The sequence below is a fragment of the Ornithorhynchus anatinus genome, chromosome 4 (assembly GCF_004115215.2).
Source record: "Ornithorhynchus anatinus isolate Pmale09 chromosome 4, mOrnAna1.pri.v4, whole genome shotgun sequence".
In the NCBI taxonomy this organism is placed as follows: Eukaryota; Metazoa; Chordata; class Mammalia; order Monotremata; family Ornithorhynchidae; genus Ornithorhynchus; species Ornithorhynchus anatinus.
The window spans coordinates 57,602,135-57,623,763 of NC_041731.1; the positions used below are offsets into that span (position 1 = coordinate 57,602,135).

A 21,629-nucleotide genomic window follows, 5' to 3' on the forward strand; every position below is an offset into this window, starting at 1 on the left:
GCCCCACGTGGGACAACTTGATGACCTTGTATCTTCCCCAGCGCTTAGAACAGTGCTTGGCACATAGTAAGTGCTTAACAAATACAAAAAAAAAAGAAAAAAAGAAACTGAGGTTGAGGGAAGGTACCTGTCTAGCCCAAGGTCTCATGACAGGCAAGTGGTGGAGTCACGGTTAGAACCCAGGCCTCCTAACTTCCAGTCCTGAGCTCTTTCCATTATTACTCAATGGTATTTATTGAGCGCTTTCTATGTGCAGAGCACTGTACGAAGCACTTGGGAGAGTGCAATACAGCAGAGTTAGTATAATAATAATAATGATGATGGCATTTGTTAAACACTTATTACGTGCCGAGCACTGTTCTAAGCGCTGGGGGAGATACAAGATAATCAGGATATCCCACAGGGGGCTCACGGTGGTAGATCCGAGCACTGCCCACAACCATTAGGCCAAAATTGTTTCTCCGAAGGCAAGAGAAGCCGATGTGAGCTATGGCAGGAGGGGCCTGTTTGGCCTAGTTTACAAGCCGAAGAGTGAAGGTTAGGTCTTCGGTTACTGAAAACTCAATCGCTCCCACTGCTGCTGGTTCCACGGCGAATATTTGGAAGCTACCTAGGGGGGCTCAATCTAGGATTGGTACGACCAGTCAATCAATCAGGAGTATTTACTGAGAGTTTACTGTGCTACGCATTTGGAAGAGTAATAATAATAATAGTAATTGTGGTATTTGTTACGCCCTTCCTATGTGACAGACACTGTACTAAGCGCTGGGGCACATATAAGCAAATCGGGTCAGACACAGTCCCTGTCCCACGTGGGGCTCACGGCCTTAATCCCCATTTTACAGATGAGGCCCAGAGAAGCGAAGCAACTTGCCCGAGGTCACACAGCAGACAAGTGGTGGAGCCAAGATTAGAATCCAGAGCCTTCTGACTCCCAGGTCTGTACCCTACCCGCTAGGCCACACGGCTTCTAGTTGGTATGCACATTCCCTGCCCACAGCGAGATTACAATCAAGAGAGGGAGACAGACATTAATGAAAATAAATAAATTACAGATTTTGGGCACCACCAAGACTGGACCCTGGATCGCCCCTCAACAAGTGTGGAGCAGAAGCACTTAAAGAACAGGCACGCAGTGCCTTCTGGCCTGACAATTCCCATTCCGGCCCACATCAGGATGGCTTCCATCCGGCCATCTTTGTTTCAAAACTCGTCCCAGCTGTGTGGCGGTTTCTCAGAGTGCTCCGAGACAAGGCGTACGTACCTTTATAGCTTTGAACAGAAGGCAGGGGTGATTACAGAGCTTTTTAAGTGCTCCTATACATACTAAATGAGGACTATTTTCCAACATTCCTTGAAGGCAGAAACTAATAGCTCTGGAATTCAGCAGTTTCCGATAAAGTTCAATCTGTAGCGCGGCTGGACGGCAAAAGACCACGCTCTCTATTTTAGGAGGAAGGTATTTATTTATGACCTCTTGAGTTCTCCTAAGGATAAACAGTCCAGTGAGGCGTGTGAGTTCAGCTGCTCTTTTTTCTCCTAACTCCTTTTCTTCCTTTAAAAGGAAAAAAAAAATCAATAGTCCACTTTTCATAGAGTTGAAAAAATTAGCAAATATATCGTTAGATTACCAGGTCACCTATCCGTTCCTTGAATTGGCCGTATTCTTTCTGATGGGGGAGGTGAGGAAAATAGCAATAGATTATTATCTCTTTAACCCTAATCTCTTTACTCGTGTAATTTAATCATTAAGTTACCGGAAGCCACAGATTTATGAATGATGGTTTGGTTAGCTGTTTATGTCATCCGGGACCACGTAAATTAAGAATCCACAAATTAATTGTCCAATACCTAGGCTTCGGCATGTTAAACCGGAACAGTGTATATCGTCGGCCTCACACAAACGGAACAGAGAAATCAGATCAATATCTTTGGAGCCAGCCCTATTCATCAAGCTAATGATCCTTCAACCAATCCTGCAGATCATTCCTGACATACGAAACTAATGGCTCTTCCAGAATCATTACAGATCATTCAGTAGACAGCATTGATTTCTCAAAGTTGAAATGTATTAAACTCTATCATTGTAAACTGTCATGACCTACCGTTGCCAAATCCTGTCATTTTTTTCCTCAACAACATTTCCAGGATCTGCTTCTCCCTCTTTATCCAAACGGCCACCACACCGGTCTAGGCATTTGGCACATCCTGGCTGGACTACTGCTTCACCCTTCTCGCTGATGCCTTCGTCTCCAGGGTCTCCCCGCTCCAGTCCATCCTCCACTCGGCTGCCCTGCTCATTTTTTTTTTTTTGGTATTTGTTAAGCGCTTACTATGTGCCAAGCACTGTTCTAAGCACTGGGGTAGGAACGAGGAAATCAGGTTGTCCCACATGGGGCTCACAGTCTTCATCCCCATTTTACAGATGAGGTAACTGAGGCACAAAGAAATTAAGTGATTTGCCCAAAGTCACACAGCTGACAAGTGGCGGAGTCAGGATTAGAACCCACGACCTCTGACTCCCAAGCCCATGCTCTTGCCACTAAGCCACGCTGCTTCTTATTTTTCTAAAATACTATTCCGCCCACAGCTCCCCAATGCTCAAAAATCTCCAACGGTTGCCCATTCCTGTCCACATCAAGTGGAAATTCCCAACGGTTGGCTTGAAGACACTCCATCAATTCTGGCCCCTTTTACTTATCCGCTCTCTTCTCCCACTACGCTCAGCTTGCACTCTTCGTTCCTCTTCAGCTCACTGACTCACCGAGCCTCATTCCCACCTCTCCTGCTGCCGAACTTTTGTTCATGCCTGGAACTCCTTCCCACTTCATGTCCAATGGACCACAACTCTTCCCATCATTCTGCCTCTTCTGAAATCACATCTCCTCCAGAAGGCCTTCAATTAATTTCTGGGTTCTGCCTCCAGCTCCCCAGCTTGCCTGTTGTGTGACTAGGGGCAAATCATTCATCTTCTCAATGCCTCAGTTTCCTCATCTGTAAAATGGTGCTAGGGATACTTTTTCTCCCTTACCCTTAGAATGTGAGCCCACTGTGGATCAGAGATTATGTCCAATCTGATTATCCTGCATCTATCAAATGTTTAGTACGGTTCTTTGTACACAGTATAAATTTAAATATCATTTCTTATTAGATCATTGTCATTATTATTCCCCTACCTTATCATGCAATGAAATACTTAGAACCCCCTGGAGCCCTATTACTTCCTCCCATCCTTAATTATTTTAGTGTCAGTCTCCCCGGCTAGATTGTAAATTCCTTGAGGGTAGGGATCGTGCCAACTAATTCCTCTCTCGAACACTTTAGTGCTCTGCACACAGAAGATGCTCGATTAGTTGATTATGGCTATAATAAACATCTTAAACCAAACAATATTTAAGGCGAAAGGAAAATCCAAATCAGATTTTGATTGAAAAAATTTAACGTCAAAATGTCCATTTTAGGACTGGAACTAGTAAAGGGACTTTTTTCACATTATTCCTCCACGTTTTAGAACGTTAGGTGAAATTTGTAAAATTGGTTCCAAAACTTCAATCTTATTTTTCCAGCTGAATTCAATAATATCTAAGAATCCACACTTATGAATGATTTCAAATATCGTGCTTTTTGAGAAACATGCCTTTTCTAGTAAATTTCCCTCTGCTGATTACATGTGATATTCCAAGTTACTCAGGGTCAACAAGACTACTGATATATTATAGGAAACCATACCCGAGTGGCAGATGGTTCTCGGGATCGGATAATGGGCTCCTCATATATTTTTCGATACGTTGACAAAGAACCTAATATTCCAGGATTCACAAACTCGATCAATGCATAAAATTCTTGCAGATCGTTTTGTACTGGTGTGCCTGTGAAGAAACAAAAAGATGGAAAATGTTAAATTTGTGTTTCCCTATTGGCATGCTTTCTAAATTTTGACCAACTTTCTGAAAGTGCAATGAACTTCTTTTAGGCAGGAATCTTCTTGCCACTTAAACTGCAATCCCCATGTGGGAAGGGGACTGTGTCCCGACCTGATTATTTTATATCTATCCCACATAATTGTTGGCACCTGTAAGCGTTCAACAAATGCCATGATTATTCATTCGTAGTTCCTGAGTGCTTACTATGTACAGAGCGCTGTCTAAGCGCTTGGGAAAGTACAATACAACAATAAACAGTGCCATTCCCTGTCCACAATGAGCTCACAGACTAGAGAATAACAATCGTGGTGTTCGTTAAGCGCTTACTGTGTGCCAGACATTGTACTAAGCACTGGGATGGATACAAGCAAATCGGGTTGGACACAGTCACTGTCTCACAGGAGACTCCCAATTATTAGTAATAATTGTATTTGTTAGGCACTTATTGGACACAGAACATTTTATTAAGCACTGGGAGAGAATATATAGTTGGGAATTAGATACCATCCTGTTTCCTGGAGGGCTCACAATCGATTAGACTGTAAACCCGTCATTGGGCAGGGATTGTCTCTATCTGTTGCCGAATTGTATATTCCATGCGCTTAGTACAGTGCTCTGCACATAGTAAGCGCTCAATAAATACTACTGAATGAATGAATGAATGTAAGAATTTAAGTGGAGAGAGACGAATGGAGACTGACACACCAGGAATGATGAAACATTAAAACACAACACAAGCAGCATGGCCCAGTGGAAAGAGCAGGGGTTCAGATCCCGACTCCGCCACTTGTCAGCTGCATGACCCCAGGCAAGTCATTTCCCTTCTCTGGGCCTCGGTTTCCTCATCTGTCAACTGGAAATTAAATCTTACTCCCTCCTACTTGGACTGTGAGCACTGTGAGGGACAGTGACCGTGTCCAACCTGATTATCTTGTATCTACCCCGACGCTTACTGCAGTGAGTTGCACACAGTAAACGCATGGCGTAGTGGATAGAACGCGGGCCCGGGAGTCAGAAGGTCATGGGTTCTAATCTCGGCTCCTCCACTTGTCTACTCTGTGGCCTTGGGCAAGTCACTTCACTTCTCTGGGCCCCCGTTACCTCATCTGTAAAATGGGGGTTAAGATTGGGAGGCCTGTGCGGGACAGGGACTGTGTCCAACCCAATTTGTTTGTATCCACCACAGTGCCTGGAAAATAGTAAGCACTTAACAAATACCATAATTATTACTATGACTTTAACAAGTAATATAAAATAAAAATTAAACAATAAAAAGACACAAAAAATTGGCTCGAAATCTCGATGGGGATAGAGGAGTCCAAGTAAGGGCAGGAGCAGCTTTTCTTCCATGCCTGGCGCACGCAGAGCATGCCAGGAGAGGGGACCCATTGTGGTGGGGGAGGGAAGGCCGCCGTTGCCAAGAAGCCTTCCTTGATTAAGCCCTCCTCCCCTCTTCTCCCACTCCCCTGTGAGCCACTCTTACTTGCCCCTTCATTCATCCCCCTCCCATCCCCTCAGCACATATGTACATATCTGTCATATATTTATTTATCTGTTTATTTATTTATATTAATGTCTGTCTCCCCTTCTAGACTGTGAGCCCACTGTGGGCAGGAATGTGTCTGCTGGTATACTGTACTCTCCCAAGTGCTTAGTAGAGTGCTTTGCACACTGTAAGTGCTCAATAAATACAATCGAATGAATGAATGAAATAGAAAAAACCAGCACTTTTGGAGCAGTGTGCTGGTAGTTCTGTAGAAAAACAAAAAAAACCCAACATTTCTGGAGCAATGTGCAACTGGTTCTGCTTCCAAACCCACTACAGGAACCCAACCTCTGAAATCCTTGCAAATGATCCCACCCTTTCAGGTGGAAGCAGTCTTTAGTTGAGCAACTGGGAGACTCAGATGAGGAAGTCACCTCCCAAGAATCAACTGTGTATATCTTCATCACCCTATTTATTTTATTTTGTTTAATGAGATGTACATCATCCTGATTCTATTTATTTGCCATTGTTTTTATGAGATGCTCTTCCCCTTGACTCTATTTATTGCCATTGTTCTTGTCTGCCCGTCTCCCCCGATTAGACTGTAAGCCCGTCAAAGGGCAGGGACTGTCTCTTATCTGTTGCCGATCTGTACATTCCAAGCACTTAGTACAGTTGTCTGCACATAGTAAGCACTCAATAAATACTACTGAATGAATGAAAGAATCACATTTTATCTCCCCGAACGTGACCTAGCCTTTCCAATCCTCCTGGGATGAACTGCCCAAAATAGAACCAGTCATTGAGCTCCCTTGTTATTGCTTTACCACCACCAAAGAGCAGGGAGACGCTAGCCATATTTACCCTGAGCGAGCAAGAAATGAGAGTCCATCAGAAAGGATTCCACAGTCTCATAGGCAAGACTGCTCTCAGGTGATGCTGCCAATGGCTTCGGAAACCCCAATATCAATCGATCACTGGCATTTACTGAGCACTTACTGCGTGCAGAGCACTGTACTAAGCACTTGGGAGAGTACGATACAACAGAGTTGGTAGACATGTTCCCCAGGGATATGGAACTAGGCCAAAACAGAGCTAGGAGACCCACCGCAGTTGATCTGTACACAGTCCAGGATGGTTCACGACTCCAATCTAGGAGACGCCTGGATAGTTCGGATCCCTAAAATCAAACTCACCAGAGCTTCGCTAAGCCATTCCTGGGGGTGGCGTCACTGAATTAATGCCCCCATCCCATTCTGCACTTTCAGAGTGGGGGTTTACAGGTCAAAAGCCTAAGCCTTATTACCACTAATAAATAGCACTTCCGGAGCTCCTACATAAAGCAATTAAGAGATTGTAATAGAGGGGAAAAACCCAGTTGTACTGAGGCAGTACAGAGGTCCACCCACAGAAAGTGCTCAACGAATACCACTGACTGAGTAAACCGGAGTTTTGGGTGACCTTTCTCTCTCTAGCCTTTCTTATCCCTTCTCCTCTCCCACTCTGGGTTACCAAGAGGAAAAGAGAAAGGATGTATACCAGAGCTGGTGTCAGAAGTCACTTTCCAACAAAGATATCACCTATTATTTCAGTGTGCTAAATGGACCCTTGAGGGCAAACAAGTTCCCGATGGGCCAAAAGATTCTGCGTTCGCAAAACACTGACCAGTAAGAATTATTCTTCTGTCACAGGAGAGGCTAATAAGTGCTGTAGTCGTCTTAATGGAATTGTTCTTCAAACGATGCCCTTCGTCACAGATGAGAAGACTGAAGTCTATATTTTTAATCTGATCCAGGGAGCGGAGCAGCATCTCGTAACTTATGATAAGTACTGAATAAAATGGGGATTTGATGAACTCTTCCACTTTGTGCTCCTGAAAAAAAACAAAAGTTCAATGAATACATTCAATGACTGTCTTTTGAGTTACAAAGGTGCAACAAGATGAGATCTCTGGCCTCCTCTCTAAATCTACCCCCTCCGACTGTGCCTCTGACCCATCCCTTCACAGCTTTTAAAAACCACTCACCCTCTCCCTTCATCCCTCCTTGACTGTCATCTTCAACTCTTCACTTTCCAGTGGGTTCTTCCCAACTGTTTTCAAACATGCTTATGTCTCTCCATCCTAAAAATCCCTCCCTTGACCCCAAGGCTCCCTCCAACTATCACCCCATCTCCCTCTAACCATTTCTCCCCAAACTTCCCGAGAGAGTTGCTTACGGCCACCGCCTCCACTTCCCCTCCGCCAATTCTCTCCTAGATCCCCTACAATCTGACTTCCGTCCCCTTCACTCTACAAAACCTGCCCTCTCCAAGGTATCCAATGACCTTCTTCTCGCCAAATCTGATGGCCTCTACTCTATCTTAATTCTCCTAGACCTCCGAGCTGCCTCTGACATTGTCGACCACCCCCTTCTCCTTGAAACTTTCTTCAAACTTGGCTTCACTGATGCTGTCCTCTCTTGGATCTCTGCCTATCTTTCTGACAACTCCTTCTCAGTTTCTCTGGCCGGTTCCTCTCCTGCCGCTCCCCCTCTGACAGTGGGGGTCCCTCAAGACTCAGGTCTGGGTCCCCTTCTATTCTCCATCTACACCCACCTCCCTCGGGGAACTCATTCACTCCCATGACTTCAACTAACCATCTCTATGCAGACGATTGTCAAATCTCCATCTCCAGCCTCTCTCTCCTGCCTTGCAATCTCGCATTTCCGCCTTCCGTCGGGACATGTCTACTTGGATGTCCCGCCGACACCTCGAACTATACGTGTAAAAAACTGAACTCCTAATATTCCCTCCCAAACCCTGTCCTTCCTCTGCTTTTCCTGTCACTGTAGACAATATCACTACCCTCCCTAACTCATAAGCCCCTAACCTTGGCATTATCTTTGACTCAACTCTCTCATTCACCCATATATTCAATCTGCCACCAAATCCTGAAGATTCTACCTTCACAACACTGCTAAAATCCACCCATTCCTCACCATCCGAACTGCTACCCTGTTCATCGAAGCGCTTATCCTATCCCGTCTTGACTACCGCATCTGCCCCCTCGCTGATTTCCCGGCCTCCCGTCTCCCCCCACACCCTTCTGCGGCACGAATCGTTTTTCAAGAAAAACTTTCAATCCGCGTCTCCCCAGTCCCCAAGAGTGGGCTTCCCACTCTTCCCATCCACCGCCAACAGAAGATCAAACAGAATCCTCTCACTGTCAGCTTTAAGCACTCATTCAGCTCGTCCCACTGATTTCACACTTCGCTCTTCTAGTGCCAGCTCACTCACTGTATCTCAATCACGTCTATATATCACCGCTGACCCTATCCCGCGTCCTCCTCCTGACCTGGAACTCCCTCCCACTCCATATTCACCAGACCACCACTCTCCTCACCTTCAAAGGTCACATCTCCTCCAAGAGGTCTTCCCCGATTAAGCCCTCTTTTCCCTGGCTCGCTCTCTATGGATTCAGACGTGTGACCCTTGGGCATTGGCTGTTTGCCCCACCCCCAACCTCAAAGCGCTTATGTACACATCCTTAAATTATATATTATGATAATACTAAGTATAATATATCATACTAATAATAAATATGGTATTTGTTAAGCGCTTACTGTGTGCCAGGCACTGTAGCAAGCACTGAGGTGGATACAAGCAAATGGGGTTGGACACAGTCCCTATCCTACATGGGGCTCACAGTCTCAATCCCCATTTTACAGATGAAAAATGATGAGGCCCAGAGAAGCTAAATGACTCGCCCAAGGTCACACAACAGACAAGCGGTAGAGCCAGGATTAGAACCCAGGTCCTTCTGACTCCCAGGCCCACGCTCTATCTACTATACCATGCTGCTTCTATTTATTCATTCTACTTATTCATATTAAGGTCTGTTTCCCCCTCTAGACTATAAGCTCGTTACGGGTAGGGAGCGTGCTTGCTAATTCTGTTCTACTGTACTCCCAGGCACTCAGTATACTGCTGTGCACATAGTAGGTGCTCAGTAAATACCACTGATCGATGGATGGATTGAAATGTGAGATCTGGATATTTTGCTCATTTTTAAAAGTATCAGATGCTTTTTTTCCGGGGAATTTTCCCTCTCTCCAGAATGTAAAAAAGTCTGGAATTTCCTTAGAAAACTGCACCTTCCTGATGGATCATCTTCCCGATGGATGTGGACCTCGCCAGAGTCATATTTTTCTAGCCACAATCTGGATTACTGTAAAGCATTTTCCTTGGCTTGCACCACAGATACCATTTGGGAAGGCTCAACCGATGGAGAGAATAACATCCTATCAAGTTGAGGTAACTTTTAAACCCCTACGCCTGAGGATCTGCTTGCTGTCTCATCTATCCCTTTCCCCACTGGTGCTGAGATCTGGCCAGCCGCCATTCTCTTATCAGCGGGTTGAGGCGGTAGTGACCAATGAAGGTGTCCACCTCTGCAAGATGTATCTTCCTCCCGGGCCTGGCTAGACCGTTCCACAGAACAGTCCCCAAACTGCAAGGCCTAAGTTAGTTAGCTACTACTTTACCGCACTGCCTTTCTGATCTTTCAAAACCCTGAATTTTATTTTGGCCACTGAGTGATTTTCATTTAGAACAGTTGCACCTCCGATGGGATAAGCGGTAAATACTAAAATCTTTTTTTTATATATATTTCTTAAGTTCTTACTATGTGTCAAGCACTGTTCTAAGTCCCTGTCCCACATAGGGTGCTCAGTCTAAATAGGAGGGAGAACAGGTTTTGAATCCCCATTTTGCGGTTGAGGAAACTGAGGCACAGAGAAGTTAAAGGACTTGCCCAAGGTCACACAGCAGGCAAGGGGTGGAGCCAGTGTTAGAACCCAGGTCCTCTGGCTCCTAGGCTTTATCCATTTTTATGGAGAAGCAGCGTGGTTCAGTGGAAAGAGCCCGGGCTTGGGAATCAGAGGTCATGGGTTCTAATCCCGTCTCCGCCACTCGTCTGCTGGCTGACTTTGGGCAAGTCACTTGACTTCTCAGTGTCTCAGTGACCTCAACTGTAAAACGGGGATTAAGACTGTGAGCCCCACGTGGGACAACCTGATTACCTTGCGTCTATCCCAGCGTTTAGAACAGTGCTTGGCACATAGTAAGCGCTTAGCAAAAACCATCATTATTATTATTAGGCCATGCTGCTTTCCTATGTATTTATTTATTCCCTATTTTTCCCTCATAATAATAATAATGTTGGTATTTGTTAAGCGCTTACTATGTGCAGAGCACTGTTCTAAGCACTGGGGTAGATACAGGGTAATCAGGTTGTCCCATGTGAGGCTTACAGTCTTAATCCCCATTTTACAGATGAGGTAACTGAGGCACAGAGAAGTTAAGTGACTTGCTCACAGTCCCACAGCTGACAAGTGGCAGAGCGGGGATTCGAACCCGTGACCTCTGACTCCCAAGCCCGTGCTCTTTCCAACTGAGCCACGCTGCTTCTCTTGTTTGGTAATCGGGAGGTGCCTGATGGTCAAAAATGTTAGTTCTCTAGGAATCAAAGCTTCCCTTGGGACTGCCAGAAAATCAAAACAGCAGTCTAAAAAAATCCCCGCATGAGCCCAGGAAAATCTGGGAGAGTTTATTAATCACATTAGCGGAACAATAAACCCCGCCAGGATTCAGGCTTTGCATAAATCACCAACAGAGCTCATGAAAAGTCCCTCTGTAGCTCCAGAAAGGTCTGCAAGGAGTTGACATCACAGTGAACCCTGGTCTTGCTTACATTCAAGAACTTAAAGCAAGACTGTTTGCTGAGAGAAAGATCAGTCCTGTGGTATATAATTCCCTAAGGGTCTGAAAGAGTTGATACTCCTTTCGAAGGGCTAAATTTACCAGGAAGAAATTATATATGCCCTGAAGGGATTGGGCTCAATAATTTATAGACTGTAACACACCTGCAGACAGCAAAATATTCATCACTTTACCTAACTAATTGAATATCCATGAAAGTAAGCATTGGCTCAAGTACTTAAAAAAGGGGGAGCTTTAACGATAAATACTTACTGGGAGCATAGGACTGTAATAAGCACTTGAAGAAAGGTAAGTATAAAAAAAGGTAAACTCAATCCATCGTATTTTTTGAGTGTGTGCAGAAGGCGGTAAACATTTGGGAAAACAACAGAATTAGTCGACAAGGTCCCCGCCTTCCAGGAATTTACAATCTAGCAAGGATGACAGACTCCAAAATAAATTACAGGAAGGAGGCAGAAATGCAGATAAGAATGCAAAGGCTATGGGAAGAGGAGGGTTGAAGTAATCAATAGATATCCTCTGAAGTTCCCCCTCTAGACTGTAAGCACGGTGTGGGCAGGCAACCTGTTAATCAACTCTGTTCTACTGTTGGGATTGTCTCTATCTGTTGCCGAATTGTACATTCCAAGCTCTTAGTATAGTGCTCTGCACATAGTAAACGCTCAATAAATACTATTGAATGAATGAATTGTACCCTCCCAATCGCTCAGTACAGTGCTCTGCACACAGTTTGCGCTCAATCGATACCACTGATTGAAGTGACGGCTTTCATTCTAAACTCACTGGCCTAACACACATAAGAGAACATCCCCAAGATGCTAAGCACAAGCGATTATGAATTTTAGTATTTGCAAAAGCTAGATATCATCAAACGCTTCTTTTATTGAAAGATTTTCATGCTTCCTTTTTCTGAGCATGAATAGGGAGAGTCAATGATTGATTGCTACTTGAGCAGGGAAGATGCTGCAGATTTTCCAGGTGGAATACAATGCAAAAGACCTAATTCTTTTTAAAGTGTGTGTCAGGCTAGATTATAATAAATATCTTACCTGGTCAACACTAAAAACCTTGATCCTTTCGGTTCCTAACCACTTTTGAAATTCTTTCTTCCAATTATTTACCAAGCTGCCGGGGGTGACGACGAGCGTCTGCTTTATTATGGGTTTCCCTCCGTAGGGTCCCTGACGTAGGAGAGTCCAGATGAGAGAAATACACTGTAGTGTTTTCCCTAAACCCATTTCATCAGCTAGAATAGCTCCAAATCTGCCATTCACTCTGTAAGAAAGAATTAACTTCTTTACACATATTAAGATAAAAATGTTAAAACAGTCACTGATCGACGGAGACCAGATCTTCGGGACCTGTTTTAAAATGCAAAGTTTATCTCTTCAAATATCTGTTCTAGTTTCTCAGTCTATTAAATAATAACATCCGCTTTGTCTCTGGTCTAAGCACCACATTCACTGCAGGTCAATCTCTGGATTATCGCAGTCAAAAATTAGAAACTTTGGTTTACGGAGGGGATGGGAGGGGGGGGCGTATATAGAAATCAGAAATGAATTCTGACTTTATTGTCAGCTTAAGTTATTAGTTTTGTATTTTCTTTCACCGATAGCTTAGTAGTTTTTTGCAAATTTCAGCTCTCGACTCTCCCAGGGCTGAAGAGAGACAGTCGTAAACACCAACCCAGATCTCTCCCCATTTTTCCTTCAGTCCAAAACCCTTTCATCCGAAACATGTATACCAACTTTGTTTTACTGCACTGTCTCAAGCGCGAAGTACAGTGCCCTGCACACAAGTAACTGTTCAATAAATAGCATCGAATGATTGATCTGCAATACTGTGGCAGACTGGAATCCAAGACGACGCCTTGAGACTGTTTTAGAGCCGATTTGGCTTGTTTGTTCTTATGACCACATAGCGACAAGGAAAACTGGCCGCAAGATAAAATGAGCGGAACTACAATGAGCAGAACTGATCATCCTTACCTCATTCCCATCACACATTCGAAAAGGAACAGAATGCCTTCTTTTTGGTGAGGCCGGAGATGGTTTACGAGGTAGGGATCCACAACAACATCCACCAGGGGTAAGCCAGACCTATTGAACATCCACTGGTGATTCTTGGCTGGCCGTGGCATGACGAAGGCGTCTTATCGGGAAGATGAAGAGAGAAACAAAATTTGTCGTATTGCCTAACTGGCCACCCATTATATTGAGCGTCTGCTACTTTTAAGGAAAGACTATTTGCCACTCCAATTCTTAGCCATCGTTTTTCTCAAAAAATGTCAAATTTGGGTATGTGGGTAGTAGGAGACGTATTTACGGATGTGCTTAAAACTCTCCATAAAAGAGCCCTATTAATCAAGGAACGGGGAGGACTTTCAAAAGGCCAAACCCAAAGGGCTCTAAGGTTCCAAGTGCTTAGTACAGTGCTTTGCACACAGTAAGCCCTCAATAAATATGACTGAATGAGCGAATGATTCCTGGCAGTAGCCAAGGGCTCAATTTCAGAGTCCCTTTACAGCACCTTTTTCATCATGGCTCTACTGACATTCCAGGAATCTTGCTCTCAGCCAGTCAGACCTCACATGAAATGGAAGAGTAAAGAACGTGTAAGGAATGCCATTCCCCCATAAAAAATAGAAAAAGAACCCCTGCAAAAACACAAACACATTTTACCTCTGGACTTGAAAATCTGTATTAAAAGCTAATGTCCAGACCCTCCTCTTACAATCTAATCCTGTGAAATGTAACAGTTGCTCGGGTGGCAATAATGGTGATAAAAGTATAAACTGGCCATTTTTTCAGCAATAATTGATCAGTTGAGGCTCAATATTCAATATTGCACTGTCTCCTGCGTCTTACGGTTTTTCAGAAAAATTAAAGTTGTAAGTTTTAGATGGGTTAATTGGGAAAGCCTTTAAAGTCTTAGTAGGCTCAGAAAGAACCTTGATGTTTTAATGGAAAAAGCACAGGCCTGGGAGTCAGAAGACTTGGGTTCTAATTCCAGCTCGGCCAACTGCTTGCTGTGAATGACCTCGGGCAAGTCACTTAACTTTCCTGTGTCTCAGGGATTAAAATGGGGATTAAATCCTCCTTGCAACTTCGACTGTGTGCCCCATGTGGCAGAGGGACTGTGTCCAACTTGACAAACTGGTACCTACCTCAGCATTTATAACAGTGCCTGACACATAGTAAGCGTTTAACAAATACCATAGAAAAAATTAACATTGAAAGAAATTTAGGTATGCAGTGAGTTCTTTCCAATTCTTACTTGGAGCATTAGGATCATGGCGAGGTTTGACCATTTGGGAATCTTTCAGTATATTTTGCTTGGTGTTGGTTTCGGAGATATTTCTGGTTGGGCTACAGAATGGTTTCAGAACACACTGTGAAGACGCAGTCACAACAGAGGGACCCGCTAGAGCTGACTGAAAACATTTGCCGCTGCTAAAGTCGTCTGAGGTAATTACACCCAGAACTTCTATTTCTTTAGCACCAATCATCAGCGTTTGACCCTCATCAAGGTTTTCCAGGTCTTTGAATTTATATCCAGCACCTTAAAAAAAAAAAAATGTTCAATTTACCCATGTTCTGTAGTGGGAAGAGTTAATCCGTGACAAATTCAACAGGCATCTACCTTGCCAATATCAGTTTTGAATCGTACAGAATGAAAACACACGTTAAGAAATTCATCAATAAATACTTTTCAAGCTGATCGATCTCTAAAGGTCAAAGCATACCAAAATAAACAAGTCTTTAAAGCTAATAATTGGGAAACTTCTTTTCCATACCTCAAAGACGCTGCCATCTCTACCAGTCACAATTCTTCCCCCTGACCAGAAAACTTCAGCTGTTGTTGTTTTATTGTTTAATTTATTGTTTCATTGTTGTTGTTGTTTTATTTATTTATTTTATCTGTTAAGCACTTACTCTGTTCCAGGCACCGTATTAAGCGCTGGGGTAGATACAAGCTATTCAGGTTGGACACAGTCCACGTTCTACTTGAGGCTCACAATGTTAATCCCCATTTAACAGGTGAGGTAACTGAGGAACGAAGAAGTTGGGACTAGGCAAAGGTCACACAGCGGGCGAGTGGCAAAACAAGGATTTGAACCCAGGTCTTCTGACTCCCAGGCCCATGCTTTAGCCACTAAGCTGTGCAGTTTCTCAGTTGCCAATCACTGTTAGAAATAGGATTTTTGAATTCCACAGGTAAATGTAATCCAGATAAATCAAAAATCTTAAGGGGCAATCATTTCAACAACTTTTCCCACCATCAAGAGAGACAGGAGAAGTTGGATGATTCCACTAATTCTAGACTTCTCTCTATGCTTCAATCTCGTCTATCTTGTCGCCAACCTCTGGCCCTCTCCCTACCACTGGCCTGGAACGCCCTCACTCCCCATATCCGACAGACAATTACACTCTCCCCCTTCGAAGCTTTACTGAAAGCACATCTCCTCGAAAAGGTTTTCCTGACTAAGCCCTCCTTTCCTCTTTTCCCTCCTGAACTGTCCTGATTTGTTCCCTTTATTCAGCCTCACCTCCCAGCCCCACAGCACTTATGTACATATCCATGATTTATTTATTCGTATTAATGTCTGTCTCCTCTAGATCGTACACTCGTTGAGGGGAGGGAATGTGTCTGCTGTTATACTGTACTCTCCCAAGTGCTTAGTACAGTGCTCTGCACGCAGTAAGCACTCAATAAATCTGATCGAATGAATGAATAGTTCTTGGATTCCACAGATAAATATAAGCGAATAAACCAAAAACCATATGGGGCAAAAATTTCAACCTCTTTTCCCACCACCTTAAGCAAGACAGGAGAAGCTGGATGAAAAGCAGGAGAGCCTTAAATCTAAAAAGACAAAGCTGGTTTCTAATAAAAGGTGATCAACCACATCCACTACAGAATATGTGGTGATATGACCACATCTTTCACTCCCTACTTTGCTCCCAAACTTAGCGGACAGAAAGCACTCAATAAATACTATTGATGATGAATAATATTCCATCAATTTATAGGCAATGCATATGTTGGAAAAGCAGTGTTAAACGACAAAAGAATAATTTCAATGTAGGTTGGACTTCATCACGATTTCTTGATCCTTTTACAGCACAATATAATTTTATTTAACTTCAAGTGGAAGGATTTTCCACTCAAAAATGTGATTTCACTATAATGCTTCTACTAACAGGTAATATTTTATATATAAGAGAAATGCCATTCAAATAAAATTCTGAACTTCCCACAAATAGCTCAAATCCTGTCCATCCATCAATCAACGCAGAGCACCGTACCGAGCACGCGGGAGAGCATGATACAACAGTAAGTAGACGTGTTCGGGGGAGGCAGACATTATTAGAAATTAGGGATAGGTACATAAGTGCTGTGGGGGAGAGGATGGGGTGACTATCAGGGATCCAGAACCAAGAGTATAGGTGATGCGGAAGGAAGAGGAAGTAGGGGAGATGAGAGCTTAGGTGGGGGGGGGGGGGACAATTACTCTCTCTGCCTTCGATGCCTTATTGAAGGCCCATCTCCTCCAAGAGGCCTTCCCTGATTAAGCCCTCCTTTCCTCTTCTCCCACTCCCTTCTTTAGACCCCTGACTTGCTCCCTTTATTCATTCCCCCTCCATTAAAGCACTTAGGTACATATCTCTAATTTATTTATTTACGTTAATGTCCTTCTCCCCTCACTGTGGGCTGGGAATGTGTCTGTTTATATTGTACTCTCCCAACTGCTTAGTACAGTGCTGTGCACACAGTAAGCGCTCAACAAAAGCGACTGGATGAATGGAAGGCCTCATGGAGGAGACATGATTTTAATAAGCCTTTGAAGGTGGGGAGAGTGATGACCTGCCAGATGTGGAGGGGAAGGGCGCTCCAGGCCAGAGGGAGGGCATGGGCAAGTAGGGGTCGGCAGCGAGACAGGCGAGATCTAGGTACAAGTGACTAGTTTGGCATTAGAGGAACCAAGTCTACGTGCTGGGTTTTAGAAGGAAATCTGGAAGGTAAAATAGGAAGGGGCGAGCCGATTGAGTGCTTTAAAGCCGACGGAAAGGAGTTTCTGGGCAACCCCAGAGGTTCTTGAGGAGAACCACCAACCAAGGATTTGCACCCTTGATATCACATGGAAACAGACTGCATTCTACCTACCATAGGTTACCAGGCCATCACTCTCAATCTGCATGTGAAAGCCTTAATTTTGCCAACCAAGTCTCAGTTTGGAAGTAAGAACCATCTTAAATCATTTAAAAATTTGGGCCTGTGGAAAACTGTACTGCTTTTTTATACTCATATGAGGATCACTAATTTGAGGCTAAACTACAGATACCAATATCTTCCTAGTGCAGTGCAATAATACCTTTTCCAATGTCTTTGCCTTCCATATCCTTCAAGGTCACTGACCTTCCCTTCACAATTAGAACAGCATCACCTTCCCACTTTTTGTGCTTTTTCTTCGAAGCCTTACACCAGATGACACTGAAATACTTTGTTAGACTGCCCGGATCCTTGTCTTCTTCTTTAGTTTTACTTGTTTCCGTTGCACCTAGTTGTACAGGAATGACAAGAGGCCAAATGAGTAATATGATGCAGCGCTGAGCATCTAAAGAGTAATTGTACACCAGAGGTAAACACTAAATAAAATCAGAATGGTGTAATTGATGTGAAAGAAGTCTGGGTAATATTTATACAGCAAAATACTTTGTATCACTATACGTCACTCTGCTGCCCAGATGATTCTTCTAAAACATCCTGCCCACATCTCTCCACTCCTCACAAATCATCAACTTACCCCACTCTCTGCATCACACATCTAATCATTGACAGATAATTGCTCTCCCTTACTTCAAAGCCATATTGATGGCATATCTCCTCCAAGAAGCTTTCCCTGACTAAACCCCCCTCTCCCCTTCTCCCACTCCCTTCTGTGCCGCCCTGACTTGCTCCTTCATTCACCTTCCCTGCCATCGCCACAGCACATACGTGTATATCTGTATATACCTGTAATTTATTTATTTAATTTACTTATATTCATGTCCGTCTCCCCCTCTAGACTATGAGCTCATTGTGGTCAGGAATATGTCTGTCTGTTGTTATACTGTACTTTCCCAAGCATTTAGTACAGTGCTTGGCACACAGTAAGCTCTCAAGGAATACAAAAGGAATACAATTGAGTGGATGAATGAATGAACCACTGGCCTTAAAATAACCAATTCTCTTTCCTCCTTACTGACACTTTTCCCACTAAAATCCGGCTTGCACTCTGCTCCTCCCAACCTAAACATCTCACTGAGTCTCATTCTCTTCTCTCCCTCACCGCCCCCACGGCCACACCGCTCCCTTCACCTGGAACTCTCTCCACCTTTAAAATACCAAAAACATCTTCAGAACCCTCCTCAAGTTCTATCTCCTCCAAGACGCCATCCCTAATAAATTTCTATTCTCCCCGTTATATCCTGCTTCTGCGGCCCCTTCTAACATGTGACCTCACAACCCTCCCACAGTACTTCTGTACTTATCTTACGTATCCCATTACTTCAGCGCTAACTCACGTACATATCCTCCTTCTCTTTCCTTCTATCTGTAAATTGCTTCGCTGCCCATCTACCCCGTTAGAACGTATGCTCCCTGAGATGTATGTGCTCTCTCCAAGTGTTTGGTACAGTGTTCTCCACACAGTAAACCTCAAATATGAATGACTGAATACTGATCTTGCCCTACCATGCTGCCCTTTTCAATCCATTCATACCAAGAAGCCTGCTTTTCATATTACTCTTCTACGATTTGCCATTCATTAGCCTATCCCCAAAATTAGCAGGAAAGGTGTGCAACCTGGAATGATTCAATGAGAAGCAGCATGGCCTAGCGGAAAAAACACGGGGCTGCGAGTTAGAGGACCTGGGTTCTAATTCCGGCTCCGCCAATTGCCTGCTGTGTGACCTTGGGCGAGTCCTTTAGCTTCTTGGGCCTCGGTTTCCTCATCTGCAAAATGGGTATTCAATACCTTTTCTCCCTCCTACTTAGACTGTGGAGCCCCATGAGGGACAAGGACTGTATCCAATGTGATGAACTTGTATTTGCCCCAGTGATTAGAACAGCGTTTGACATATAGGTGCTTAACAAGTACCCTACCTATATTACTATTATCCTACATCACTCCTACAAGTTTTCACTATAACCACTGAGCTTACATGAATAGAAAAAATACAATTTAAGATAACTGATATTTTCTAATGTGATTTTTTTTTACTGTTAGTGAACGGTGTCTAACGCAGTCCGATAAGGAGACCACATAGTTCGAGATGAAATGTGATTCTCCAGGCTAACGGAAGGAAGCACAGATAGAGAGCATCGAACAATGAATACTACGGGTGAGGCATCTGTACCCTCTACCGGGGAGAGGGGACCCAAGACGACGACGCTCGGGCTGCGCCATTCTCATACACTGTGGATGCGGCTGCAAGAAGATGGTCAGAGAGAAGGCAGGATTGAAGCTGGGTGAAGGTTTTAAAATCTACAATAATTCACCTGCATTTGGCAAATTCTTCACGCAACTGCTTCCCAAAACACACTAACTTCATTCGACGGAGGTAATGATAGGTAGAACTGGGGAAACCCACCAAAACTCAACTTCTTGATGGTGCCTTTATTTCCCTTCTCTTTCCACTGTCTTACACCACCACAAAAGGACCGAAACTGTAAACAGTGGTGCGGTCAGAGGATTAGAGAGTTCTGGAAGCAACAGATTGGCAAGCTTTCAAAGTAGGAAGGTCAACATGAATTCATTTTGAGTAAGAAATGAAAGGAAGGAGTGGTCCTCTTGCTGAGAACAAACAACGTCACAGAAGCCATAGTCCCAAGAAATCTGGATATCTGAATTGAGGCATTAAAGAAAGACGGGAGGAGAGCAATTTGCTGAAGAACCACTGAAATATGGCTAAATCCTTTCTCCTGATGATTTACAGAAAAAGATGTGAAATGTCAAAGGAAGAATTTGTTATCCTACAATGTACCTAATTCCTGAATAACAGACTTAGAGCTGGACAAACGAATTAAAATCTTTAATGAACCCACAAGTCAGGAACACACATACAAAGTCTTGAATTTACCTAATTTTGAATTAAGCTATTGTTTCTGCATTTTCCAAAGAAAAGGGGAAGCACACGATATATCAGTGGCAGACTTCGAGAAGTTCCTTCCTCTTAACACACAGAGGTACTTCTACGCAATAAATGGTATTTGTAAATCACTCCGTCTAAATAAAATTCCAGCCAACTGAAAAGACTAAAAGGGCCAGCTTATTATTTACAGTTAATTAGCTCATTTTAGTAGATTAATGTCCTAATTAGAATTCCTTTCTGGTTTAGTGCATTTTCTTTGAGTGCCCCAAAACATTAAATCCATGTTTTAGCATAATCTAAATAATCATTTAACTTTTCGGAAATTTTTAGCTCTTAATGCCCTTCCTCTATGAAGCATCAACTGTAGTGATACACACAGGACCTAATCACGGAAATTTCTCAGTCTGACTTTTCGCAGCTGGGCAGGGTGTTTGAAATGCTTTCAAAATATTATAGAATATTTCAGAGATAAATACCAGGCCACGCTACACATCAATATTATTTGAATACGTATTTAAATGACCACACTTCTGATTTTGATCTCATTTGCAAATACACGAAATCACTTCGAGCTTACCACTTTTTTTTATATATATATACAAAAAACAGATGAACATTTCTTCAGGATGAAGACCGAGCGGCATAATAGAAATCATATTTTATTACTACTTATTCTCTTTAGCACCTCACGCACATTACCACGAGAAACATGAAACGTATTAGGTCCCATCAAAGGGAAAAACAATATCATATCGGTAATTCTGGAAATCTGCAGGTATGAGGTGATCTAGTAAATCAAATTTCAAATATGAAATGTCGAATCTATTCAAACGGCGAAAATATTCATTTATTAACTATTTCCTAACATCGTTGCAGGAACCTGACAGACAATTCCTCAGATCTACGATCTTGGTTTGAGATACCAAGCAGTTGGTTTGCATTCCCGGTACTGGACGGCAGTGTCTTTCCGTTATTTTGTGGGTTTACTATAGAATCTATATTGCAGTTGGATGGATTTGTACCTTAAGGCGCTTGACTATAATAGATGCCGTTCTTCACGTGTGAAGTTCTGAGATTCCAGCCAAGTGTGCAGGTTGGCTCCAAAGGCCGATGGGGCCACGTTTGCTACGGTAATGAAGTTACCGTTCGCAGCGCCTGGCAGGTTTTTATTTTGCTCTTGGTGAGCCGGTCTATTGGAAGTCCCTGCTATAAGAGAATCACCCCTTTCTTGACCGTCACCAGCCAGGCTCATCTCTACTGCTGCTATCTCCCAGCAGTCTCTGATCTCAAAAGAACTGACAAGGCTCTTGATGTGTGTACAGG

At 43.5% G+C, this 21,629-nt stretch overlaps 1 protein-coding gene across 4 annotated transcripts in view; it reads right to left on the reverse strand.

The window, feature by feature from the left end:
• Nucleotides 1-21,629, reverse strand: part of RAD54B (RAD54 homolog B) — a 74,030-nt gene that overhangs the window by 13,499 nt on the left and 38,902 nt on the right. For all 4 annotated transcript variants that reach the window (XM_007670684.3, XM_007670685.2, XM_029062304.1 and 1 more), the window contains 7 exons: nucleotides 17,546-17,731; nucleotides 14,446-14,730; nucleotides 13,158-13,320; nucleotides 12,219-12,444; nucleotides 7,075-7,282; nucleotides 3,730-3,869; nucleotides 1,265-1,555 (listed from right to left, as the gene is read on the reverse strand). In XM_007670684.3, the coding sequence (XP_007668874.2) occupies nucleotides 1,265-1,555; nucleotides 3,730-3,869; nucleotides 7,075-7,282; nucleotides 12,219-12,444; nucleotides 13,158-13,320; nucleotides 14,446-14,730; nucleotides 17,546-17,731 (1,499 nt within the window). The remainder of the gene's footprint in view (nucleotides 1-1,264; nucleotides 1,556-3,729; nucleotides 3,870-7,074; nucleotides 7,283-12,218; nucleotides 12,445-13,157; nucleotides 13,321-14,445; nucleotides 14,731-17,545; nucleotides 17,732-21,629) is intronic.